The 20,537-nt window shown below is 44.5% G+C and overlaps 1 protein-coding gene across 1 annotated transcript in view; it reads right to left on the reverse strand.

Moving 5' to 3' along the window:
* Positions 1-20,537, reverse strand: part of LOC126235672 (UDP-glucosyltransferase 2-like) — a 77,810-nt gene that overhangs the window by 41,310 nt on the left and 15,963 nt on the right. Inside the window, exons 2-3 of the mRNA XM_049944397.1 lie at positions 12,967-13,145; positions 5,321-5,499 (exon numbers count right to left, since the gene is read on the reverse strand). Of these exons, the coding sequence (XP_049800354.1) occupies positions 5,321-5,499; positions 12,967-13,145 (358 nt within the window). The remainder of the gene's footprint in view (positions 1-5,320; positions 5,500-12,966; positions 13,146-20,537) is intronic.

Here is a 20,537-nt window from a genome sequence, read left to right on the forward strand (position 1 = left end):
GTATTTGTATGGAGTGTAGCCATGTATGGAAGTGAAACGTGGACGATAAATAGTTTGGACAAGAAGAGAATAGAAGCTTTCGAAATGTGGTGCTACAAAAGAATGCTGAAGATTAGATGGGTAGATCACATAACTAATGAGGAGGTACTGAACAGAATTGTGGAGAAGAGGAGTTTGTGGCACAACTTGACAAGAAGAAGGGACCGGTTGGTAGGACATGTTCTGAGGCATCGAGGGATCACAAATTTAGTATTGGAGGGCAACGTGGAGGGTAAAAATCGTAGACGGAGACCAAGAGATGAATGCACTAAGCAGATTCAGAAGGATGTAGGTTGCAGTAGGTACTGGGAGATGAAGAAACTTGCACAGGATAGAGTAGCATGGAGAGCTCCATCAAACCAGTCTCAGGACTGAATATCACAACAACAACAGCAACAACAACCGAAAGGCGAGATCATCGTTCCAATTGGATTAGGGTAGGATGTGGGACGTCGGCCGTGTCCTTTCAAAGGAACCATCCCGGCATTTGCCTGAAGCGATTAAGGGAAATCACGGGAAACCTAAATCAGATGGAAGGACGCGGGTTCGAACCGGCGTCCTCCCGTATGTAAGTCGAATGTGCTAACAACTGCGCCATCTCGCTCGGTGGCTTCGTGGCATTCCTAAGGTGATCTCATCATTCTGGAAGGCGCAATGGGTCAACACAAGTACATCCATCCTCACGTGCTGTTTGTTTTCCCTCCGCACCATGGCATCTACCAGCAGGACAATGCGACGTGTCTGACAACTTTTAGTGTTCGTGCGTGGCTAGACGAGCACCAGGATGAGTTTGCCTCAGCTGACTCATCACCAAATTCCCCCATTAAGAACCTGTGGGGCCACTTCGATACGGCTGTTCACACCACGGACCCTCCGCCGAGCTGGAAATGGCACTGACGTCAGTGTTGGTCCACAGCGCGTCCGGCTCGCTTCCAGAAACTCATTCACTCTCCTCCTGTACGTCTCGCTGCGGTCCGCGCTGGAAAAGGTTAACTCAGGATTTTGGCAGGTGGCCATGTTGATGTGACTGGAGAGAGTGTATTCAGATGTTCTGTGTCGTAATAAATTAAGCTGCGTCAAGCATTTTAATTAGACTTTAATTCAAAATTGATATAAAATCTGACGCTAGACAAGTGCACGTCCAGAAGGACGGTATGCATTAGCGGAGATCGATACACACTACGTTCTATCCTTAATCTTGTCAGCCCCGATCGCTGAATGGTCAGTGTGAAGAATTGTCATTTTACGGGCGCGGGTTCGAATCCCGGCTGCGTCGGGGAGTTTCGCCGCTCAGGGGCAGCGTGTTGTGTTGTGTTCATCATCTTTTCATCCCCGTCCGGCGTGCAGGTTGCCCAATGTGGCGTCTAATGTAATAAGACCTGCACCGAGGCGGCCGGACCTGCCCCGCAAGGGGCCTCCCGGCCAATGACGCCAAACGCTCATTTCCATTTCCATCCTTGGTTATTAAGACTTATAACTTTTATTGGGTGCTTCATTAACTTCCTTTAAAATAGCATTGTTTTTTCCATAATTCGTGACCTGTTACAGATATCTCAATTCTAAATAGTGCACTGGGAAGAAGCGTACAGATCTGATGAGGAAATGGTGTCATATCTGTAATTGCAGTTTTTGACAGCATGAAGAGTATGAACAGTTTACGAGCACTGCAAGGAAGCTTTGCAGTTATTTAATCTTAAATACAGGATGAAATATTGCATGTAGAATTAAATGTAAAATATCGATACGAACTAGAATTTTGGGACCCATGTAATGCTACAATGAGGATGTTACTTATGTATCAAAAGGTGGAAGTTAAGTTGGTGAAACTATGATAGTCGTAAGTGACGTAGGTATTGTATTTTTCCGGGAAGGGGTGAACCGAGACTATAGAAGTACTGTGGCCATCTTGCTCGAGCAAAGTGTTCGGAACCATTTCGTTGGCCCAGATCTACCTGATTCTCAACATTGTCCGGCCGCGTGTTGGAAGACAGAAGTTTTTTGGGTCGTTGGTAGTAGGACAGCAGTACTTCGTGCAAATTCACTGTGAACTAAAAATAATTCGGCGCTAGTTTGGATTATGATTATTTTCTGCTAGCGGATCGGCTGAACTTGTCAATGTTTCGGCTGAAGTAGGTTTGGGAGTCTGAATCTGTACACTGAAGTTGGACTTTGACTCAGGTTGGCCTGTAGAGCCCTAGATTTTTTCTGCTACTGATCGACGCTTGGGTTGTAGCGTTGTGTGTAGGTGCGACCCTGTTTAGGTGTGAGAAGATACGCGATTTATCTTCATTTAGGCTAACCTTTAGCCATGAACACAGCATGCGTTTCACGAGCTGTTTTAAATTCTTTAATTTTATACGGCTTTACTGGGCTCTCGACTCAATTTCTAACGACTGAATAGAGTAGTTGGTTTCACCACTCATCGAATTAATGTCAATATTTGAATACATTAACCATTATTAGGAACAAAATACTGTGCTGTGACTCGGTATTTATCGTAGTTTGTTCCTAAGCACAGCACAGTTAATATTTGCAATGCTGATCATTATCATTAGGGGAAAATTTATTCATTTATTTTAATTTTAAAAGGCACTTAAGGGTAAAGCGACGAAATTCTATCCCCAGTAAAGGTAACAAGGGCGATCGTCCGTGTTTTGAGCCCTTTTTGTAACAAAGAGAAGCATCCCACTGCACCACTATGTGATGATCAACGGCCGTATGGTCTTATGCACAGAAAGCGGTCACTTCGGGAATTCTGCAAATATGACTGCAAATGAAGTGTGTGTAACAGATCCAAGACTGCTGAATCTCTTCACATAATGTACGTCCTTAATCTGTCTTTGGTTTTACTTGTTTATTTAACGGATTCCGTGGGACCACGTGATGGAAAGCTTCTTGGTCATGGAAGGAGTCTGTGCATAGTTTATAGTATGCTACTTAGAAAATTTTCAAGTACAGGAATAAAATAATTAATAAAACACGAAAAATTGTGAGAGAATATAAGAATAAAAAAATGTTACGGAAAAATTTCTATGGTACTGTGGCGCTGTGATGTACAGAATAGAAGGAATGTGAAAAGATTTTTATCTTCAGACTGCTGGAAACTCCTAAGTAGAACATATCGTTTTGTAGTGCGCTTAAGAAAGGGTTATCCTAGTGAATATCGTTTTTCCGTCCAATTTTTCGAAGTTTCTTTCTGACTAAGTCAACAACAACCGAATTATGGAATATGCGTAAAGGGTAAACAGAGTTGAAATTGGGAGACCAAAACAAAAACATGGACGAAGCTTGGCAGCTGCGAGCACAGATCATCCTGACCACCCTTTCCTGGGCTAGCAATATTCTTGGTGCGCTCCATGAGTTGCTACAAAATATAACATCATTCGATATAATAGAGTAAAAGTAAGCACACAGGTCTTCGCGATTCAGTGTCACAGACAGCGGAGATCGTTCTTACAGAGATGATAGTGGTATTCTGTTTCTGCACGAGATCTTGAGGGTGATGCTACCAAGAAACAGGCGTTCTAGCTATATATCTACATCTACGTCTACATCTACATGACTACTCTGCAATTCACATTTAAGTGCTTGGCAGAGGGTTCATCGAACCACAATCATACTATCTCTCTACCATTCCACTCCCGAACAGCGCGCGGGAAAAACGAACACCTAAACCTTTCTGTTCGAGCTCTGATTTCTCTTATTTTATTTTGATGATCATTCCTACCTATGTAGGTTGGGCTCAACAAAATATTTTCGCATTCGGAAGAGAAAGTTGGTGATTGAAATTTCGTAAATAGATCTGCCGCGACGAAAAACGTCTTTGCTTTAATGACTTCCATCCCAACTCGCGTATCATATCTGCCACACTCTCTCCCCTATTACGTGATAATACAAAACGAGCTGCCCTTTTTTGCACCCTTTCGATGTCCTCCGTCAATCCCACCTGGTAAGGATCCCACACCGCGCAGCAATATTCTAACAGAGGACGAACGAGTGTAGTGTAATCTGTCTCTTTAGTGGACTTGTTGCATCTTCTAAGTGTCCTGCCAATGAAACGCAACCTTTGGCTCGCCTTCCCCACAATATTATCTATGTGGTCTTTCCAACTGAAGTTGTTCGTAATTTTAAAACCCAGGTACTTAGTTGAATTGACAGCCTTGAGAATTGTACTATTTATCGAGTAATCGAATTCCAACGGATTTCTTTTGGAACTCATGTGGATCACCTCACACTTTTCGTTATTTGGCGTCAACTGCCACCTGCCACACCATACAGCAATCTTTTCTAAATCGCTTTGCAACTGATACTGGTCTTCGGATGACCTTACTAGACGGTAGATTACAGCATCATCTGCGAACAACCAAAGAGAACTACTCAGATTGTCACCCAGGTCATTTATATAGATCAGGAACAGCAGAAGTCCCAGGACGCTTCCCTGGGGAACACCTGATATCACTTCAGTTTTACTCGATGATTTGCCGTCTATTACTACGAACTGCGACCTTCCTGACAGGAAATCACGATTCCAGTCGCACAACTGAGACGATACCCCATAGGCCCACAGCTTGATTAGAAGTCGCTTGTGAGGAACGGTGTCAAAAGCTTTCCGGAAATCTAGAAATACGGAATCAACTTCAGATCCCCTGTCTATAGCGGCCATTACTTCGTGCTAATAAAGAGCTAGCTGCGTTGCACAAGAACGATGTTTTCTGAAACCATGCTGATTACGTATCAATAGATCGTTCCCTTCGAGGTGATTCATAATGTTTGAATACATTATATGCTCCAAAACCCTACTGCAAACCGACGTCAATGATATAGGTCTGTAGTTCGATGGATTACTCCTAATACCCTTCTTAAACACTAGTGCGACCTGCGCAATTTTCCAATCTGTAGGTACAGATCTATCGGTGAGCGAGCGGTTGTATATGATTGCTAAGTAGGGAGATATTGTATCAGCGTAATCTGAAAGGAACCTAATCGGTATACAATCTGGACCTGAAGACTTGCCCTATCAAGCGATTTGTTTCGCAGCCCCTACGCTATCTACTTCTAAGAAACTCATGCTAGCAGCTGTTCGTGTTTCAAATTCTGGAATATTCCGTTCGTCTTCCCTGGTGAAGGAATTTCGGAAAACTGCGTTCAATAACTCCGCTTTAGCGGCGCAGTCGTCGGTAACAGTACCGTCGGCACTGCGCAGGAAGTATTGACTGCGTCTAGCCGCTTGTGTACTTTACATACGACCAGAATTTATTCTGAATGTGTGGGAAAGACTTACCTGATAAAATCCTGCACCACTGGCTCACTCAGTTGCATTCGTACCGCGTCACCTCCTAAGTCCATAATCAGGTTCAGAGTTTCCACGGGTGACATGGAAGCCCAGGCCACAAAATTAATCTCCTTGGGAACTTTGTAAGTTGCAGATAGGTCAATTTCCGTGAGATTCTCGTGAGATACCTGCAAAGAACGTACATATTCCTCACAGAACATTGACATTAACACAAACTTCTAATCATCACAACCGTATGATGTCACTGTCAACTTTTCAGCAATAGCAAATTTTTATTTTACCCTTGGAGCTGAACCCCGATTTTTTGGTTTCGTTATCCCCTCCGATACCTCCCTCCCCCCTTCTCCCTTGCCTGACCAACCTCACAGTTCTTTCAGAAGCGTACACCTCAGTAGAGCCGAAACATAAACCCACGGTTTGTTTCCATTTTTGTACAAGTTTTACTCTACAATGCAGAACATTAGTTTTTTATCGAACTACTCTGGTAGGGTCACATAATAGTTGACATATGTGAAAATTACCGAACTATCAGATTAATATGTTACAGCTGCAAAATACTAACGCGAATTCTTTACAGACGAATGAAAAAACTAATATAAGCCGACCTCTGGGAAGATCAGTTTGGATTCCGTAGAAATGTTGGAACACGTGAGGCAATACTGACCCTACGACTTATCTTAGTAGAAAGATTAAGGAAAGGCAAACTTACGTTTCTAGCATTTGTAGACTTACAGAAAACTTTTGACAATGTTGATTGGAATACTCTCTTTCAAATTATGAAGGTGGCAGGGGTAAAAAACCGGGAGCGAAAGGCTATTTACAATTTGTACAGAAAGCAGATGGCAGTTATAAGAGTCGAAGGGCATGAAAGGGAAGCAGCGGTTGGGAAGGGAGTGAGACAGGGCTGTAGCCTGTCTCCGATGTTATTCAATCTGTATATTGAGCAAGAAATGAAGGAAACAAAAGAAAAGTTCGGGGTAGGTATTAAAATCCATGGAGAAGAAATAAAAACTTTGAGGTTCGCCGATGACATTGTAATTCTGTCAGAGACAGCAAAAGACTTGGAAGAGCATTTGATCAGAATGGACAGTGTCTTGAAAGGAGGGCATAAGATGAACATCAATAAAAGCAAAACAAGGATAATGGAATGTAGTCGAATTAAGTCGGGTGATGCTGAGGGAATTAGATTAGGAAATGAGAGACTTAAAGTAGTAAAGGAGTTTTGCTATTTGGGGAGCAAAATAACTGATGATGGTCGAAGTAGAGAGGATATAAAATGTAGACTGGCAATGGCAAGGAAAGCGTTTCTGAAGAAGAAAAATTTGTTAGCATCGAGTATAGATTTAAATGACAGGAAGTCGTTTCTGAAAGTATTTGTATGGAGTGTAACCATGTATGGAAGTGAAACGTGGACGATAGATAGTTTAGACAAGAAGAGAATAGAAGCTTTCGAAATGTGGTGCTAGAGAGGAATGCTGCAGATTAGATGGGTACATCACATAACTAATGAGGAGATACTGAATAGAATTGTGGAGAAGATGAGTTTGTGGCACAACTTGACTAGAAGAAGGGATCGGTTGGTAGGACATGGTCTGAGGCATCAAGGGATCACAAATTTAGCATTTGTGGGCAGCGTGGAGGGTAAAAATCGTAGAGGGAGACCAAGAGATGAATACGCTAAGCAGATTCAGAAGGATGTAGGTTGCAGTACGTACTGGGAGATGAAGAAGCTTGCACAGGATAGAGTAGCATGGAGAGCTGCATCAAACCAGTCTCAGGACTGAAGACCACAACAACAACAACAACAACACGCCTCCCCCTTACCCACTTGCAATTACCGTCAATTTCTTTTAGGTTGTGTAATTTAGTACACTCCTGGAAATTGAAATAAGAACACCGTGAATTCATTGTCCCAGGAAGGGGAAACTTTATTGACACATTCCTGGGGTCAGATACATCACATGATCACACTGACGGAACCACAGGCACATAGACACAGGCAACTGAGCATGCACAATGTCGGCACTAGTACAGTGTATATCCACCTTTCGCAGCAATGCAGGCTGCTATTCTCCCATGGAGACGATCGTAGAGATGCTGGATGTAGTCCTGTGGAACGGCTTGCCATGCCATTTCCACCTGGCGCCTCAGTTGGACCAGCGTTCGTGCTGGACGTGCAGACCGCGTGAGACGACGCTTCATCCAGTCCCAAACATGCTCAATGGGGGACAGATCCGGAGATCTTGCTGGCCAGGGTAGTTGACTTACTCCTTCTAGAGCACGTTGGGTGGCACGGGATACATGCGGACGTGCATTGTCCTGTTGGAACAGCAAGTTCCCTTGCCGGTCTAGGAATGGTAGAACGATCGGTTCGATGACGGTTTGGATGTACCGTGCACTATTCAGTGTCCCCTCGACGATCACCAGTGGTGTACGGCCAGTGTAGGAGATCGCTCCCCACACCATGATGCCGGGTGTTGGCCCTGTGTGCCTCGGTCGTATGCAGTCCTGATTGTGGCGCTCACCTGCACGGCGCCAAACACGCATACGACCATCATTGGCACCAAGGCAGAAGCGACTCTCATCGCTGAAGACGACACGTCTCCATTCGTCCCTCCATTCACGCCTGTCGCGACACCACTGGAGGCGGGCTGCACGATGTTGGAGCGTGAGCGGAAGACGGCCTAACGGTGTGCGGGACCGTAGCCCAGCTTCATGGAGACGGTTGCGAATGGTGCTCGCCGATACCCCAGGAGCAACAGTGTCCCTAATTTGCTGGGAAGTGGCGGTGCGGTCCCCTACGGCACTGCGTAGGATCCTACGGTCTTGGCGTGCATCCGTGCGTCGCTGCGGTCCGGTCCCAGGTCGACGGGCACGTGTACCTTCCGCCGACCACTGGCGACAACATCGATGTACTGTGGAGACCTCACGCCCCACGTGTTGAGCAATTCGGCGGTACGTCCACCCGGCCTCCCGCATGCCCACTATACGCCCTCGCTCAAAGTCCGTCAACTGCACATACGGTTCACGTCCACGCTGTCGCGGCATGCTACCAGTGTTAAAGACTGCGATGGAGCTCCGTATGCCACGGAAAACTGGCTGACACTGACGGCGGCGGTGCACAAATGCTGCGCAGCTAGCGCCATTCGACGGCCAACACCGCGGTTCCTGGTGTGTCCGCTGTGCCGTGCGTGTGATCATTGCTTGTACAGCCCTCTCGCAGTGTCCGGAGCAAGTATGGTGGGTCTGACACACCGGTGTCAATGTGTTCTTTTTTCCATTTCCAGGAGTGTGTATTTCACACATTTTTAACAAAACTTCACGCGCATTTGCACTCCTGTGTCTTTCAAATTTCGTCCAGCAGTTTCACTTTCTGGCAGCTCAATGTTTATGACGTCGTATCTCCTGAGCAACGAACTGTAAAATGATAGAATTTGTAGATACAAGCAATTGCGTATGTGACTGCTGTTTGCGAAGTATGTCGTCGTAACTGCCGTGTGCTTCACATCTCCCGTGCAGCAAACTACGTAAATTTAAGTATTAACTATGTTTTTCTTACTTGTTTCTTCTTTTTCCGTGTGTTTTTGCTTTTAGGAAACTTTAATTTTCGAGTAATAGTAATCGTGTTCCACTGATTTAGTTTTTGTTTTCAATACAGTCCAGAGACAGGTAGTACTTATTTGCATTGTTCCCAAAAATAAGTGTCTAGTAATTACAGTTTAGTCAGCTATCAGGCGCCTTTAGTGAATTAGCGGTCTAGTTAAAAGTTGATTAACTCTCTACAGTAAATTGTTGATTTCTTAGGATGGATAGGATGTGTGACTGCTGTGTACGGACGCATGAGGAGCTGGCCACTGTTCGCGAACAGCTGAACGTGTTGATGGCCGCGGTCAGCCGTCTTCAGGCTGGCGCCTCGGAGTGTAGCGGCAGTGGGGAGTCTGGTGCGTCGCATGGTACACCACAGGCCTCACCCACTGTCTCTGCTGTCGAGACATCTTCGCGGGTACCGGGCGCGGTTGGGCCACCCTCTCCCCAAGGGGAGTGGTGAGTTCAATGGCGTTCGCGTCGCACGAGGCGGAGGGTCAATGTGGAGGCTGGCCGTGTGGTATCGCCCGCTCTGCCTGTGAGTGGACATGTGGCCGCTCCTTCAGCAAGGTCCGAGCAGGTACACGGGGGGAGGGGTTTATTAGTGATTGGTAGCTCAGACGTTAGGCGGGTGATACAGCACCTTAGGGAAATAGCGGAAAGTTCGGGGAAGAAGGCCAGTGTTCACTCTGTCTGCTTGCCGGGGGCTCTCATCCGAGATGTGGAGGAGGCCTGCCGGCGGCGATAGAGAGCACTGGGTGCACCCGACTGCAAATTGTTTCTCATGTCGGCACCAAAGACTCCCGCCGTTTCGGTTCAGAGGTCATCCTCAGTTCCTACAGGCGGTTGGCGGAGTTGGTGAAGGCGGAAAGCCTCGCTCGCGGGGTGGAATCCGGTGAAATTTTTTTAAGTGCGTAATCTGAAAACTACCTTGAGCAGTTAAGCAGAGAAGCGACTCGTGGTGATAACATACTGAATCCTAAGGAAATGGAGTCCGAAAACAAAGGAAGTAGGTTACAGTACATTTGTTCGCCCATTGCTTGAATACTGCTCACCGGTGTGGGATCCGTACCAGATAGGGTTGACAGAAGACAGAGAGAAGATCCAACAGAGAGCAGTACGAGAATGCAACGGGTACTGCAACGTGATGCGGCCTGAAAGGAAGTGAAGAAGTACAGTGGTTCAAATCCAGCCCAGCCATTCAGATTGAGATCTCTGCTATATATCGATTAGGGCGTAGCTACTGAACCAAGTGACGTACAAGATATTATTTTTCTGGTAAATTCGACGGTATATGTGAATACTGTCTGAAAAATGTGTCACGATTACATTTAGTAGTAAAGGAGTAATACTTTAAAATGTAGCGATTTATGCGGCAGGTTTACAGCACGAACAGCGGAAACGTAGAAAGCAATAAACTCTTCTCCTTTATACACTACTGGCCATTTAAATTGCTACACCACGAAGATGACGCGAAATTTAAACGACAGGAAGAAGATGCTGTGATATGCAAATGATTAGCTTTTCAGAGCATTCACATAAGGTTGGCGCCGGTGGCGACACCTACAACGTGCTCACTTGAGGAAAGTTTCCAACCGATTTCTCATACACAAACAGCAGTTGACCGGCGTTGCCTGGTGAACCGTTGTTGTGATGCCTCGTGTAAGGAGGAGAAATGCGAACCTTCCGACTTTGATAAAGGTCGGATTGTAGCCTATCGCGATTGCGGTTTATCGTATTGCAACATAGCTGCTCACGTTGGTCGAGATACAATGACTGTTAGCAGAATATACATTCGGTGAGTTCAGGAGGGTAATACGGAACGCCGTGCTGGATCCCAACGGCCTCGTATCACTAGCAGTCGAGATGACAGGCGTCTTATCCGCATGGCTGTAACGGATCGTGCAGCCACGTCTCGATCCCCGCGTCAACACATGGGGACGTTTGCAAGACAACAACCATCTGCACGAACAGTTCGACGACGTTTGCAGTAGCACGGACTGTCAGCTCGGAGACTATGGCTGCGGTTACCCTCTTGACGCTGCATCACACACAGGAGCGCCTGCGATGGTGTACTCAACAACAAACCTGGTTGCACGAATGGCAAAACGTTATTTTTTCGGGTGAATCCAGGTTATGTTTACAGCATCATCATTCGCATCCGGGTTTGGTGACATCGTGGTTAACGCACGTTGGAAGCGTGTATTCGACATCGCCATACTGGCGTATCACCCGGCGTGATGGTATGCAGTGCCATTGGTTACACGTCTCGGCCACCTCTTGTTCACATTGACAGCGCTTTGAACAGTGGACGTTACATTTAAGATGTGTTACGACCCGTGGCTCTACCCTTCTTTCGATCCCTTCGAAGCCCTACATTTCAGCAGGATAATGCACGATCGCATGTTCCAGGTGCTGTACGGGCCTTTCTGGATACAGAAAACGTTCGACTGCTGCCCTGGCCAACACATTCTCCAGATCTTTCACCAACTGAATACGTCTGGTCAAGGGTGGCCGAGCAACTGGCTCGTCACAATACGCCAGTCACTACTCTTGGTGAACTGTGGTATCGTGTTGAAACTGCATGGGCAGCTGTACCTGTACACGCCATTCAAGCTCTGTTTGGCTTAGTTCCCAGTCGTATCAAGGCCGTTATTACGGCCAGAGGTGGTTGTTATGGGTACTGATTTCTCAGGATTTATGCACCCAAATTGTGTGAAACTGTAATCACATGTCAGTTCTAGTATAATATATTTGTCCAGTGAATACCCGTTTATCATCTCCATTTCTTCTTGGTGTAGCAATTTTAATGGCCAGTAGTGTATATATGTAGATGGTATCTGATCTTTCGAACATGTCCGAAAGTACAGATACCATCGGTGACCATGCTGCTAGCAGGTCTCTCAGTGATCTCACTGTCAATAGCCGGATGACTAAAGTAAAGGCATTCACTCATCGCGGGCTACACTACTTTTTCGTCGCCAACCAACCCCATTGATAGGTGGGTGGTTCTTACCAACGTAGTCATTTTTTCCAGATCGACGATCTATGTGGAATACTTGGATGTCTATGGACGACTTAATACCGCTACAGTTCTGCCAACACTGAACGTACCACAGCTGCAGAAAAATCGTCGGTTTATTTTGCATCGAATTTAAGACTTTTCATAGCCCGCTTCACGTGTAATTCGAGGAACTTTCAGATCTGGTACCATTCTTATCAGGGACGTCTGGTGAAATAATATCAACAACTGTGGCGACGCTTCATAACAGTTCTTGCAACGCGACGGAGACAAGAGAAATGAATACTTTGCCTTCGATGAAAATCCGCTGAAGGATAATATACACAAAGAGATTTGACTTGTGAGATTGTTTGCATTTAATTTACGACCAGACGAGTAATACGACAATATAACACATATTTGAGCGTGATGCTGCCTAAATGCAAGCATGGAGGCAGTGTGGTTGAAATCCCGTCCGTCCATTCACTTTGATATCTTTGCTATATCGATAAAGGCAGATTGAGGGATGACTCCTTTGAAAACAAAGCCAGCCGAGTTCCAGACCCATCATACCGCATTCCGAACCTATGCTCCATCTGTAATGACGTTGTCATCAGCGGAACGTTCAGACCTAACCTTGCAATCATCCTCTGCTAAGATGTTTTATATCTGACTGCCCAGAAATGAAACTTCCTGAATGTTACTCACACATCCATTATCTCGCGTACGTTGCAGGTTTATCAAAATGGTTCAAATGGCTCTGAGCACTGTGGGACTCAACATCTGAGGTCATCAGTCCCCTAGAACTTAGAACTACTTAAACCTAACTAACCTAAGGACGTCACACACATCCATGCCTGAGACAGGATTCGAACCTGCGAACATAGCGGTCGCGCGCTTCCAGACAGAAGCGCCTAGAACCGCTCGACCACATCGGCCGGCGCCGGTTTATCATACATAAGATGTTACGGGACTAGATTCTCTACAGGATATCACTACGGTAGACTATACTGCAGCTTTCTTAAAACGAGCTTTTATGCAAACTTACCTTTAGAGGATTCGGAGTGAAAAATGTGATCTCGTGACCTCGTTGAAGTAAAGCCTCAGTTAGGATATGAAACGGTTTCTGGTGACTTATGGACGGCGACGGAGCGATGACCAGTATCTTGGAGGCAAAGGAGCTGTGCGCCAATACCAGCAGCAGCACATACGAGAGAACCCAGCAGTCTGAAAGAAATCGGAACTACATCTAAAGCTTGCACACCAGTATACCTAGGTAGAAAACTAAATAGCTACATTTATAGTGCAGCTGAAATTTGCTTGGCGAACAAAATATGAAACTGCATAATGCTACTCAAGTAAACAGCTTCATCTCACAATAGCTTGGTGGCAAGCGACTAAACGAAAAGGACGAAAATGACATTTATTTTGCCATCGAAACAGGTAAGATACTACAAATCATCTACAACAATATTAGTATGGGATGCTCTATTCCTATTTCCATAACTGTGCTGCAATACCTGAAAGACTTCCACGTGCATCACCTACTACCTTCACTTTCTTACGTACAGCAGGTCACTATTTAATATGTTGTATCTATTTTCTTTCAGCCGACATTGATGAATGTCATACATAACAACGTACTATGTATGTGTGTGTGTGTGTGTGTGTGTGTGTGTGTGTAACAGAAAAATTGGTTGATAACTGTAAATTTGTGAATTTACATTAAATATACTGATATTTGTAAGTCCACTAAAGTCTTCATGAGGGAAAGAAGTTCCAAACCTACCCTTTTACAACATATACCGTCATTATTTGCTGTGAAAATGTTTCTGAGATTCCTAGTCATGTGTCATCACTCCGCACAGCTCGGGAGATAGCGATTCGTATTTGTCACAACAATAAGATACTCCAGAACATGGGTTGCCGAAATTTCTGCTCGGCAAGGGCTCGGCCTGGCTTCACATTTCCCACATCACCACGCCTCGCTGTCTGAGCGCTAGGAGGGGGAGAGGGGAAAACAGTTAAAGCGCCATATTTAAGTGGCAGTACAGTTGCAGCGTGTACGAAATTGTTTCATGTGTCACATTTCTCATTAACACAGATCACAAACAAAACAAGTTTCCAGTGTTAATTAATTATTTTTGGCACGCTGAAGACCGAATATGATTTTGTTTGGCACAAACAGTCGGCATAATGTTGCCACGTAATCTTGACTTTTTTACTTTCGTGGTCGAAAAAATGTCTTTCACACAAATATATGGAATCGAAATAGTGTGCCAGTTTTGCAGCCTCATTATAGTGAGTTAAAAAATCCACCTGAGGAAAGCAATGTTGAGCTCCTGGACAGTTTTAACGTATAAAGATTTCTCATTAAAACTGGACTTACCACGGAAGACAGTCAACTACATCTGCACATGCACTGGTGCTCTTTCAACTTACATGGGAAACGGTTTGTAAAACAGCTCGAAAACAGATGTAAGACTGACAGTGTCCTGAAAACCTTTAAAAAGCTATCCTTGTAATTCTTGCAAGGTCACAATGAATTCTTCAGACCGCAGGCTTTCTTTAACGTCAGTGAGCTTAGGAGACTGCACTGTTTCGGTCAGACTGTGTCCCTTCCACAACGCGATTTTTTAAAAATCAACCCCATCAAATCAGAAAGAAGTTACCTTGCAATGTCTCACTTTGGGCGGTGTACAGCCAAGTCCATTTAAAATGCGAAATAAGCAGTCCATTCCGCATGTTCCAGTTTTCGATCTTGCACTCCTTTTTCCTTCATAAATTTAATAACGGCAAGTTTTAAATCAAAAAGTCGTTGAGGCATGTGCCTTGTTTTAACCAATGCACTTTAATGTATGAGGTCTCCATACTGTTAGCTCTGTACCACTACGAATTGTAGCTGTTGTTGTCAATGCAGTTTTGTGCGTGACTTAAAAGATTTTACTATTTGTACTAACAACTTCTTCAAGTACTCCATGGCTGCAAATTGAGCACAACGTACTTCTAGATGAACAAAGAAACCGGTCTGTTAATAGTTGTAGTTTTTTGCTGTTTCATAGTCATTTAACGCTTAAATTCTTTCTACATGGTGCTGTAAAATCGTTTCATAGCAATACACGTCGCTATGACGATCGATCACTAGACTGCCTCTTTTTGCGCAAACAGCCACTGGACCTGTACAAGTACTTCAGCTATGAACAGGCAGCGAAACGTAAAGAGCGCTCACACTACGACTATACCGTGCTCAGAAAGTTGTGCTGAATGGAAAATGCCGCACCGCAATGCTAAGTGAAGCGTCGCGATGTTTTGGGTGCTTTCCAAAAGAACCGAGCAAAGACAAGTGACAGGCCGGGCCTTGCCTTGCACGTGCCCCACATACGCTGCATGCGTAAAGTTTGCTATGCCGTGCATTGTAGGCCCTGCTTTACAACATTTGTCCAACCACGGTGACATGGTAAGGAGCGTGGGAGTGGGGAGTTAATGGTGCTGGTGGTTTTACTAGCAAAATATGAATTCGTCAGTTATTAATGAAAGACCAAATCTAGACATTACACATAATTATAAAACTGGCTTGTTCTGGCTGATCACAACAGTTTGATCTCAGAGTACAGTTTACAACAATTGGCCGTAAGACAAGAAATGTTAACAACATGAAATATCCAGAATGAACTTTCATTCTGCAGTGGAGTGTGAGCTGACATGAAACTTTCTGACAGATTAAAACTGTGTGCCGGCCCTAGACTCGATCTCGGTACCTTCGCCTTTCACGGACAAATGCTCCACCAGCTGAGCTGCCCACGCACGACTCACTCCGCGTCCTCACAGGTTTACTTCCGCCAGTACCTCGTCTCCTACCTTCCAAACTTCACAGAAGCTCTCCTGCGAACCTTGCAGAACTTGCACCCCTGGAAGAAAGGATATTGCGGAGGGCTCTGATATGAACTTCCTGGCAGATTAAAATGAACATGAAATATACTTAATGACATTTAACCAGAACAAAATGAATATTTGACGTTAGAAGTTATAGCAAAGTATGTGCATCTGCAAAGTCTCGTGCACATTATACAGAATATACAACAAAACTCAGATGTCCATAGTATTTAGGCACATTAATTAAGCAAAGGTCACAATACTGAATGCAAAAGATTAATATGAAACCAAAGACTGTCGTGACAGATATTCAGATCTACAGTTGGTGCAACTGGGCTACTAGTAATACTTTCTGCTTATGAATCATGAATGGCCTTTTCAACAAATCACCAAATTCTTTAATGTAAGTGTTCACAATAAAGCTTTACAGCATAAAAGTATAGGTAACTCACGTATATCAATTAGAATAGCTTTACTGCAACTGGTGCACTAAACCTTACAGAATCAAGTGGCGTCACATGCACAAACAGGAAAGACATTCTTTAGAATAAATACACGATGATAGAGGACAAGTTACTCTCTCACCTATTTTTCGTATATAGAAAATTATTTAAGATTTTATTACAACCTGACGCACCTTGAGTGAGACTCTAGACAGTTAACGGCCTGAGCAGACGTTGATGGACCCTGGTAGAGCGCTAAAGGCATGAGGTATTTTTATGGTTCTTGTTGTTGTTGTTGTGGTCTTCAATCCTGAGACTGGTTCGATGCAGCTCTACATGCTACCCTATCCTGTGCAAGCTTCTTCATCTCCCAGTACTTACTGCAACCTACATCCTTCTGAATCTCTTTAGTGTATTCGTCTCTTGGTCTCCCTCTGCGATTTTTACCCTCCATGCTGCCCTCCAGTACTAAATTTGAGATCCCTTGATGCCTCAGAACGTGTCCTACCAACCGGTCCCTTCTTCTTGTCAAGTTGTGCCACAAACTCCTCTTCTCCCCAATTCTGTTCAATACCTCCTCATTAGTTATGTGATCTACCCATCTAATCTTCAGTATTCTTCTGTAGCACCACATTTCGAAAGCTTCTATTCTCTTCTTGTCCAAACTATTTATCGTCCACGTTTCACTTCCATACATGGCTACACTCCACACAAATACCATCAGAAAGAACTTCCTGACACTTAAATCTATACTCGATGTTATCAAATTTCTCTTCTTCAGAAACGCATTGCTTGCCATTGCCAGTCTACATTTCGTATCCTCTGTACTTCGACCATCATCAGTTATTTTGCTCCCCAAATAGCAAAACTCCTTTACTACTCTAAGTGTTTCATTTCCTAATCTAATTCCCTCAGCATCACCTGACTTAATTCGACTACATTCCATTATCCTCGTTTTGCTTTTGTTGATGTTCGTCTTATATCCTCCTTTCAAGACACTGTCCATTCCGTTCAAGTGCTCTTCCAAGTCCTTTGCTGACTCTGACAGAATTACAATGTCGTCGGTGAACCTCAAAGTTTTTATTTCTTCTCCGTAGATTTTACTACCCACTCCGAATTTTTCTTCTGTTTCCTTCACTGCTTGCTCATTATACAGATTGAATAACATCGGGAAGAGGCTACAACCCTGTCTCACTCCCTTCCCAACCACTGCTTCCCTTTCGTGCCGCTCGACTCTTATAACGGCCATCTGGTTTCTGTACAAATTGTAAATAGCCTTTCGCTCTCTGTGTCTGATCCCTGCCACCTTCAGAATTTGAAAGAGAGTATTCCAGTCAACATTGTTAAAAACTTTCTCTAAGTCTACAAATGCTAGAAACGTAGGTTTGCCTTTCCTTAATCTTTCTTCTAAGATCAGTCGTAAGGTCAATATTGCCTCTCGAGTTCCAATATTTCTACGGAATGCAAACTGATCTTCCCCGAGGTCCGCTTCTACCAGTTTTTCCATTCGTCTGTAAAGAATTCGTGTTAATATTTTGCAGCTGTGACTTATTAAACTGATAGTTCGGTAATTTTCACATCTGTCAACACCTGCTTTCTTTGGGATTGGAATTATTATATTCTTCTTGAAGTCTGAGGATATTTCGCCAGTCTCATACATCTTGCTCACCAGATGGTAGAGTTTTGTCAGGACTGACTCTCCCAAGGCCGTCAGTAGTTATAATGGAATGTTGTCTACTCCGGGGGCCTTGTTTCGGCTCAGGTCTTTCAGCGCTCTGTCATTCACACAGTATCGTATCTCCCATTTCATCTTCATCTACATCCTGTTCCATTTCCATAATATTGTCCTCAAGTACATCGCCCTTGTATGGACCCTCTATATACTCCTTCCATCTTTCTGCTTTCCCTACTTTGCTTAGAACTGGGTTTCCATCTGAGCTCTTGATATTCATACAAGTGGTTCTCTTTTCTCCAAAGGGCTCTTTAATTTTCCTGTAGGCAGTATCTATCTTACCCCTAGTGAGATAAGCCTCTACATCCTTACATTTGCCCTCTAGCCATCCCTGCTTAGCCATTTTGCACTTCCTATGGTTCTTAGCTCGTAGAAATGGCATGTTGGGAGATGGAAGCAACTGGCGGGATGTCTTGCCTGACAGGCCCACAGCCGTACAGGGCAGACAGAGCAGCCTCTTGTGAAGACAGGTCAGCAGAACTATGCTGTTACACCGGTACTGGCGCCAGCGGAAGGCTGGGCTGGGGGCGACAGACTGAAGGGACACGTCTACACAGTGGAGAGGTAAACCGGGCGTTGTGCGCAGAGCCATGCATAATAAAAATTCACAAGTCTTCGTGTTCTCCGATACTGCAAATATGGCTGTGACCCTCTTCTAGCGGGCGCCTAGGTTGCATAAGAAACTCCGGCGTCTGACAAACCCTTAGATATAGAATCTTTATTACACCTCATCGCTATGACTAACAAGCACCAAGGCACAGGCGATTTAGATAAAGATCTTTAAGATTGTATCTGTTAGCTTGTTGACACGGGAAGGGACTCGACTTCGGAGAAAAACATCTTCCGCCCTCTGTGAAAACTTGAAAAAGCCAGTAATTGGCGGTTTCTTCTTTCTCCACAGACGCAGGTTTCTTATCTCATGCCCTGGTTCGACATGAGTTTGTGTTGTCGTGTGGGAGGGGAGATTTAGCGCCTCTAGAGCCCTATGATTGGCTCAAGATGTCGAGAAGGCGATGTCGTTCGTGCACTTTGTGGGAAAACGGATTTTTTTTTTTTTTTTCGGAGAAGTGTGAGGCTCTCAGGTGCTGGACTTTGGGAAGATGACTTCTGGTCGATGCTCTTACATGTGTGATTGGTGCTTGGAACCTGTTCGGAGATTCACTTCAATTGGGAGTACCTTAGAATGGGGAGCCTGTGGCGAATTTCTTACTGTACCGACCGTGTGACTTCAAACGTCTCGGACTACTCATTTGCCAAGTGCACACTTATTCGTTTTTGGTTTAGCAGTCTTGACGTTTGGTATCCTTGTGCGCTCTGTCGTGTTTGTGAGCCAAATTGGTCCTTGGCACAACCAGCGAACGGATGTGTCACACACTTAAACCTACCGTGATTTCAGGGCTCTGTTAGAGAGTAAATTGCGATCTGTCTGCCTGATCGCTAGACCGTGAGATTTTTGCATTTTTTCCGTGGCCGCGATCGATTCACGTCTCACACCCACTGCACACATCTGGCCAGCTACAAGTTACATCACTGCATGAAGCAGACAGGGTAACGTACTGCCACTCCAGCCTTCTCAGAGTGTACAGATCTCAATCGCCACTTGCTCTCAGCACCTGTATTGAAGAGCTTTGTAGATTATCAATCAAAGTCCGCTGAGAGACAGATCGGTTCAGATTGTGTTATCTCCTTCTTTAGGGCCAGGGTGCTTGACTCACTTCTGCCACCCAGGATCCTTGTCCACTGCGGTTTTAAACCAACTGTTAGTTGTTTACAGGTTACAATAAAACTTGTTTAGCATAACTTATGTCTGTCTTTGTTTTGGGAAAATAAATGTTGTTAGTAAACTAAATTTTGCATACATTCTCTATCCCTTTTATATAGTCATCCCCACGGGTTAACTTTCAATGACACTCTGCAAAAAGGAACATAGTTTCAGGGAGAGCATAAGGGAACAATTGACAGGAATGGGGGAAAGAAATACAGTAGAAGAAGAATGGGTAGCTCTGAGGGATGAAGTAGTGAAGGCAGCAGAGGATCAAGTAGGTAAAAAGACGAGGGCTAATAGAAATCCTTGGGTAACAGAAGAAATATTGAATTTAATTGATGAAAGGAGAAAATATAAAAATGCAGTAAATGAAGCAGGCAAAAGGGAATACAGACGTCTCAAAAATGAGATCGACAGAAAGTGCAAAATGGCTAAGCAGGGATGGCTAGAGGACAAATGTAAGGATGTAGAGGCTTGTCTCACTAGGGGTAAGATAGATACTGCCTACAGGAAAATTAAAGAGACCTTTGGAGAGAAGAGAACCACTTGTATGAATATCAAGAGCTCAGATGGAAACCCAGTTCTAAGCAAAGAAGGGAAGGCAGAAAGGTGGAAGGAGTATATACAAGGTTTATACAAGGTCGATGTACTTGAGGACAGTATTATGGAAATGGAAGAGGATGTAGATGAAGATGAAATGGGAGATAAGATACTGCGTGAAGAGTTTGACAGAGCACTGAAAGACCTGAGTCGAAACAAGGCCCCGGGAGTAGACAACATTCCATTAGTACTACTGATGGCCTTGG

The sequence above is a fragment of the Schistocerca nitens genome, chromosome 2 (assembly GCF_023898315.1).
Source record: "Schistocerca nitens isolate TAMUIC-IGC-003100 chromosome 2, iqSchNite1.1, whole genome shotgun sequence".
Classification (NCBI taxonomy): domain Eukaryota; kingdom Metazoa; phylum Arthropoda; class Insecta; order Orthoptera; family Acrididae; genus Schistocerca; species Schistocerca nitens.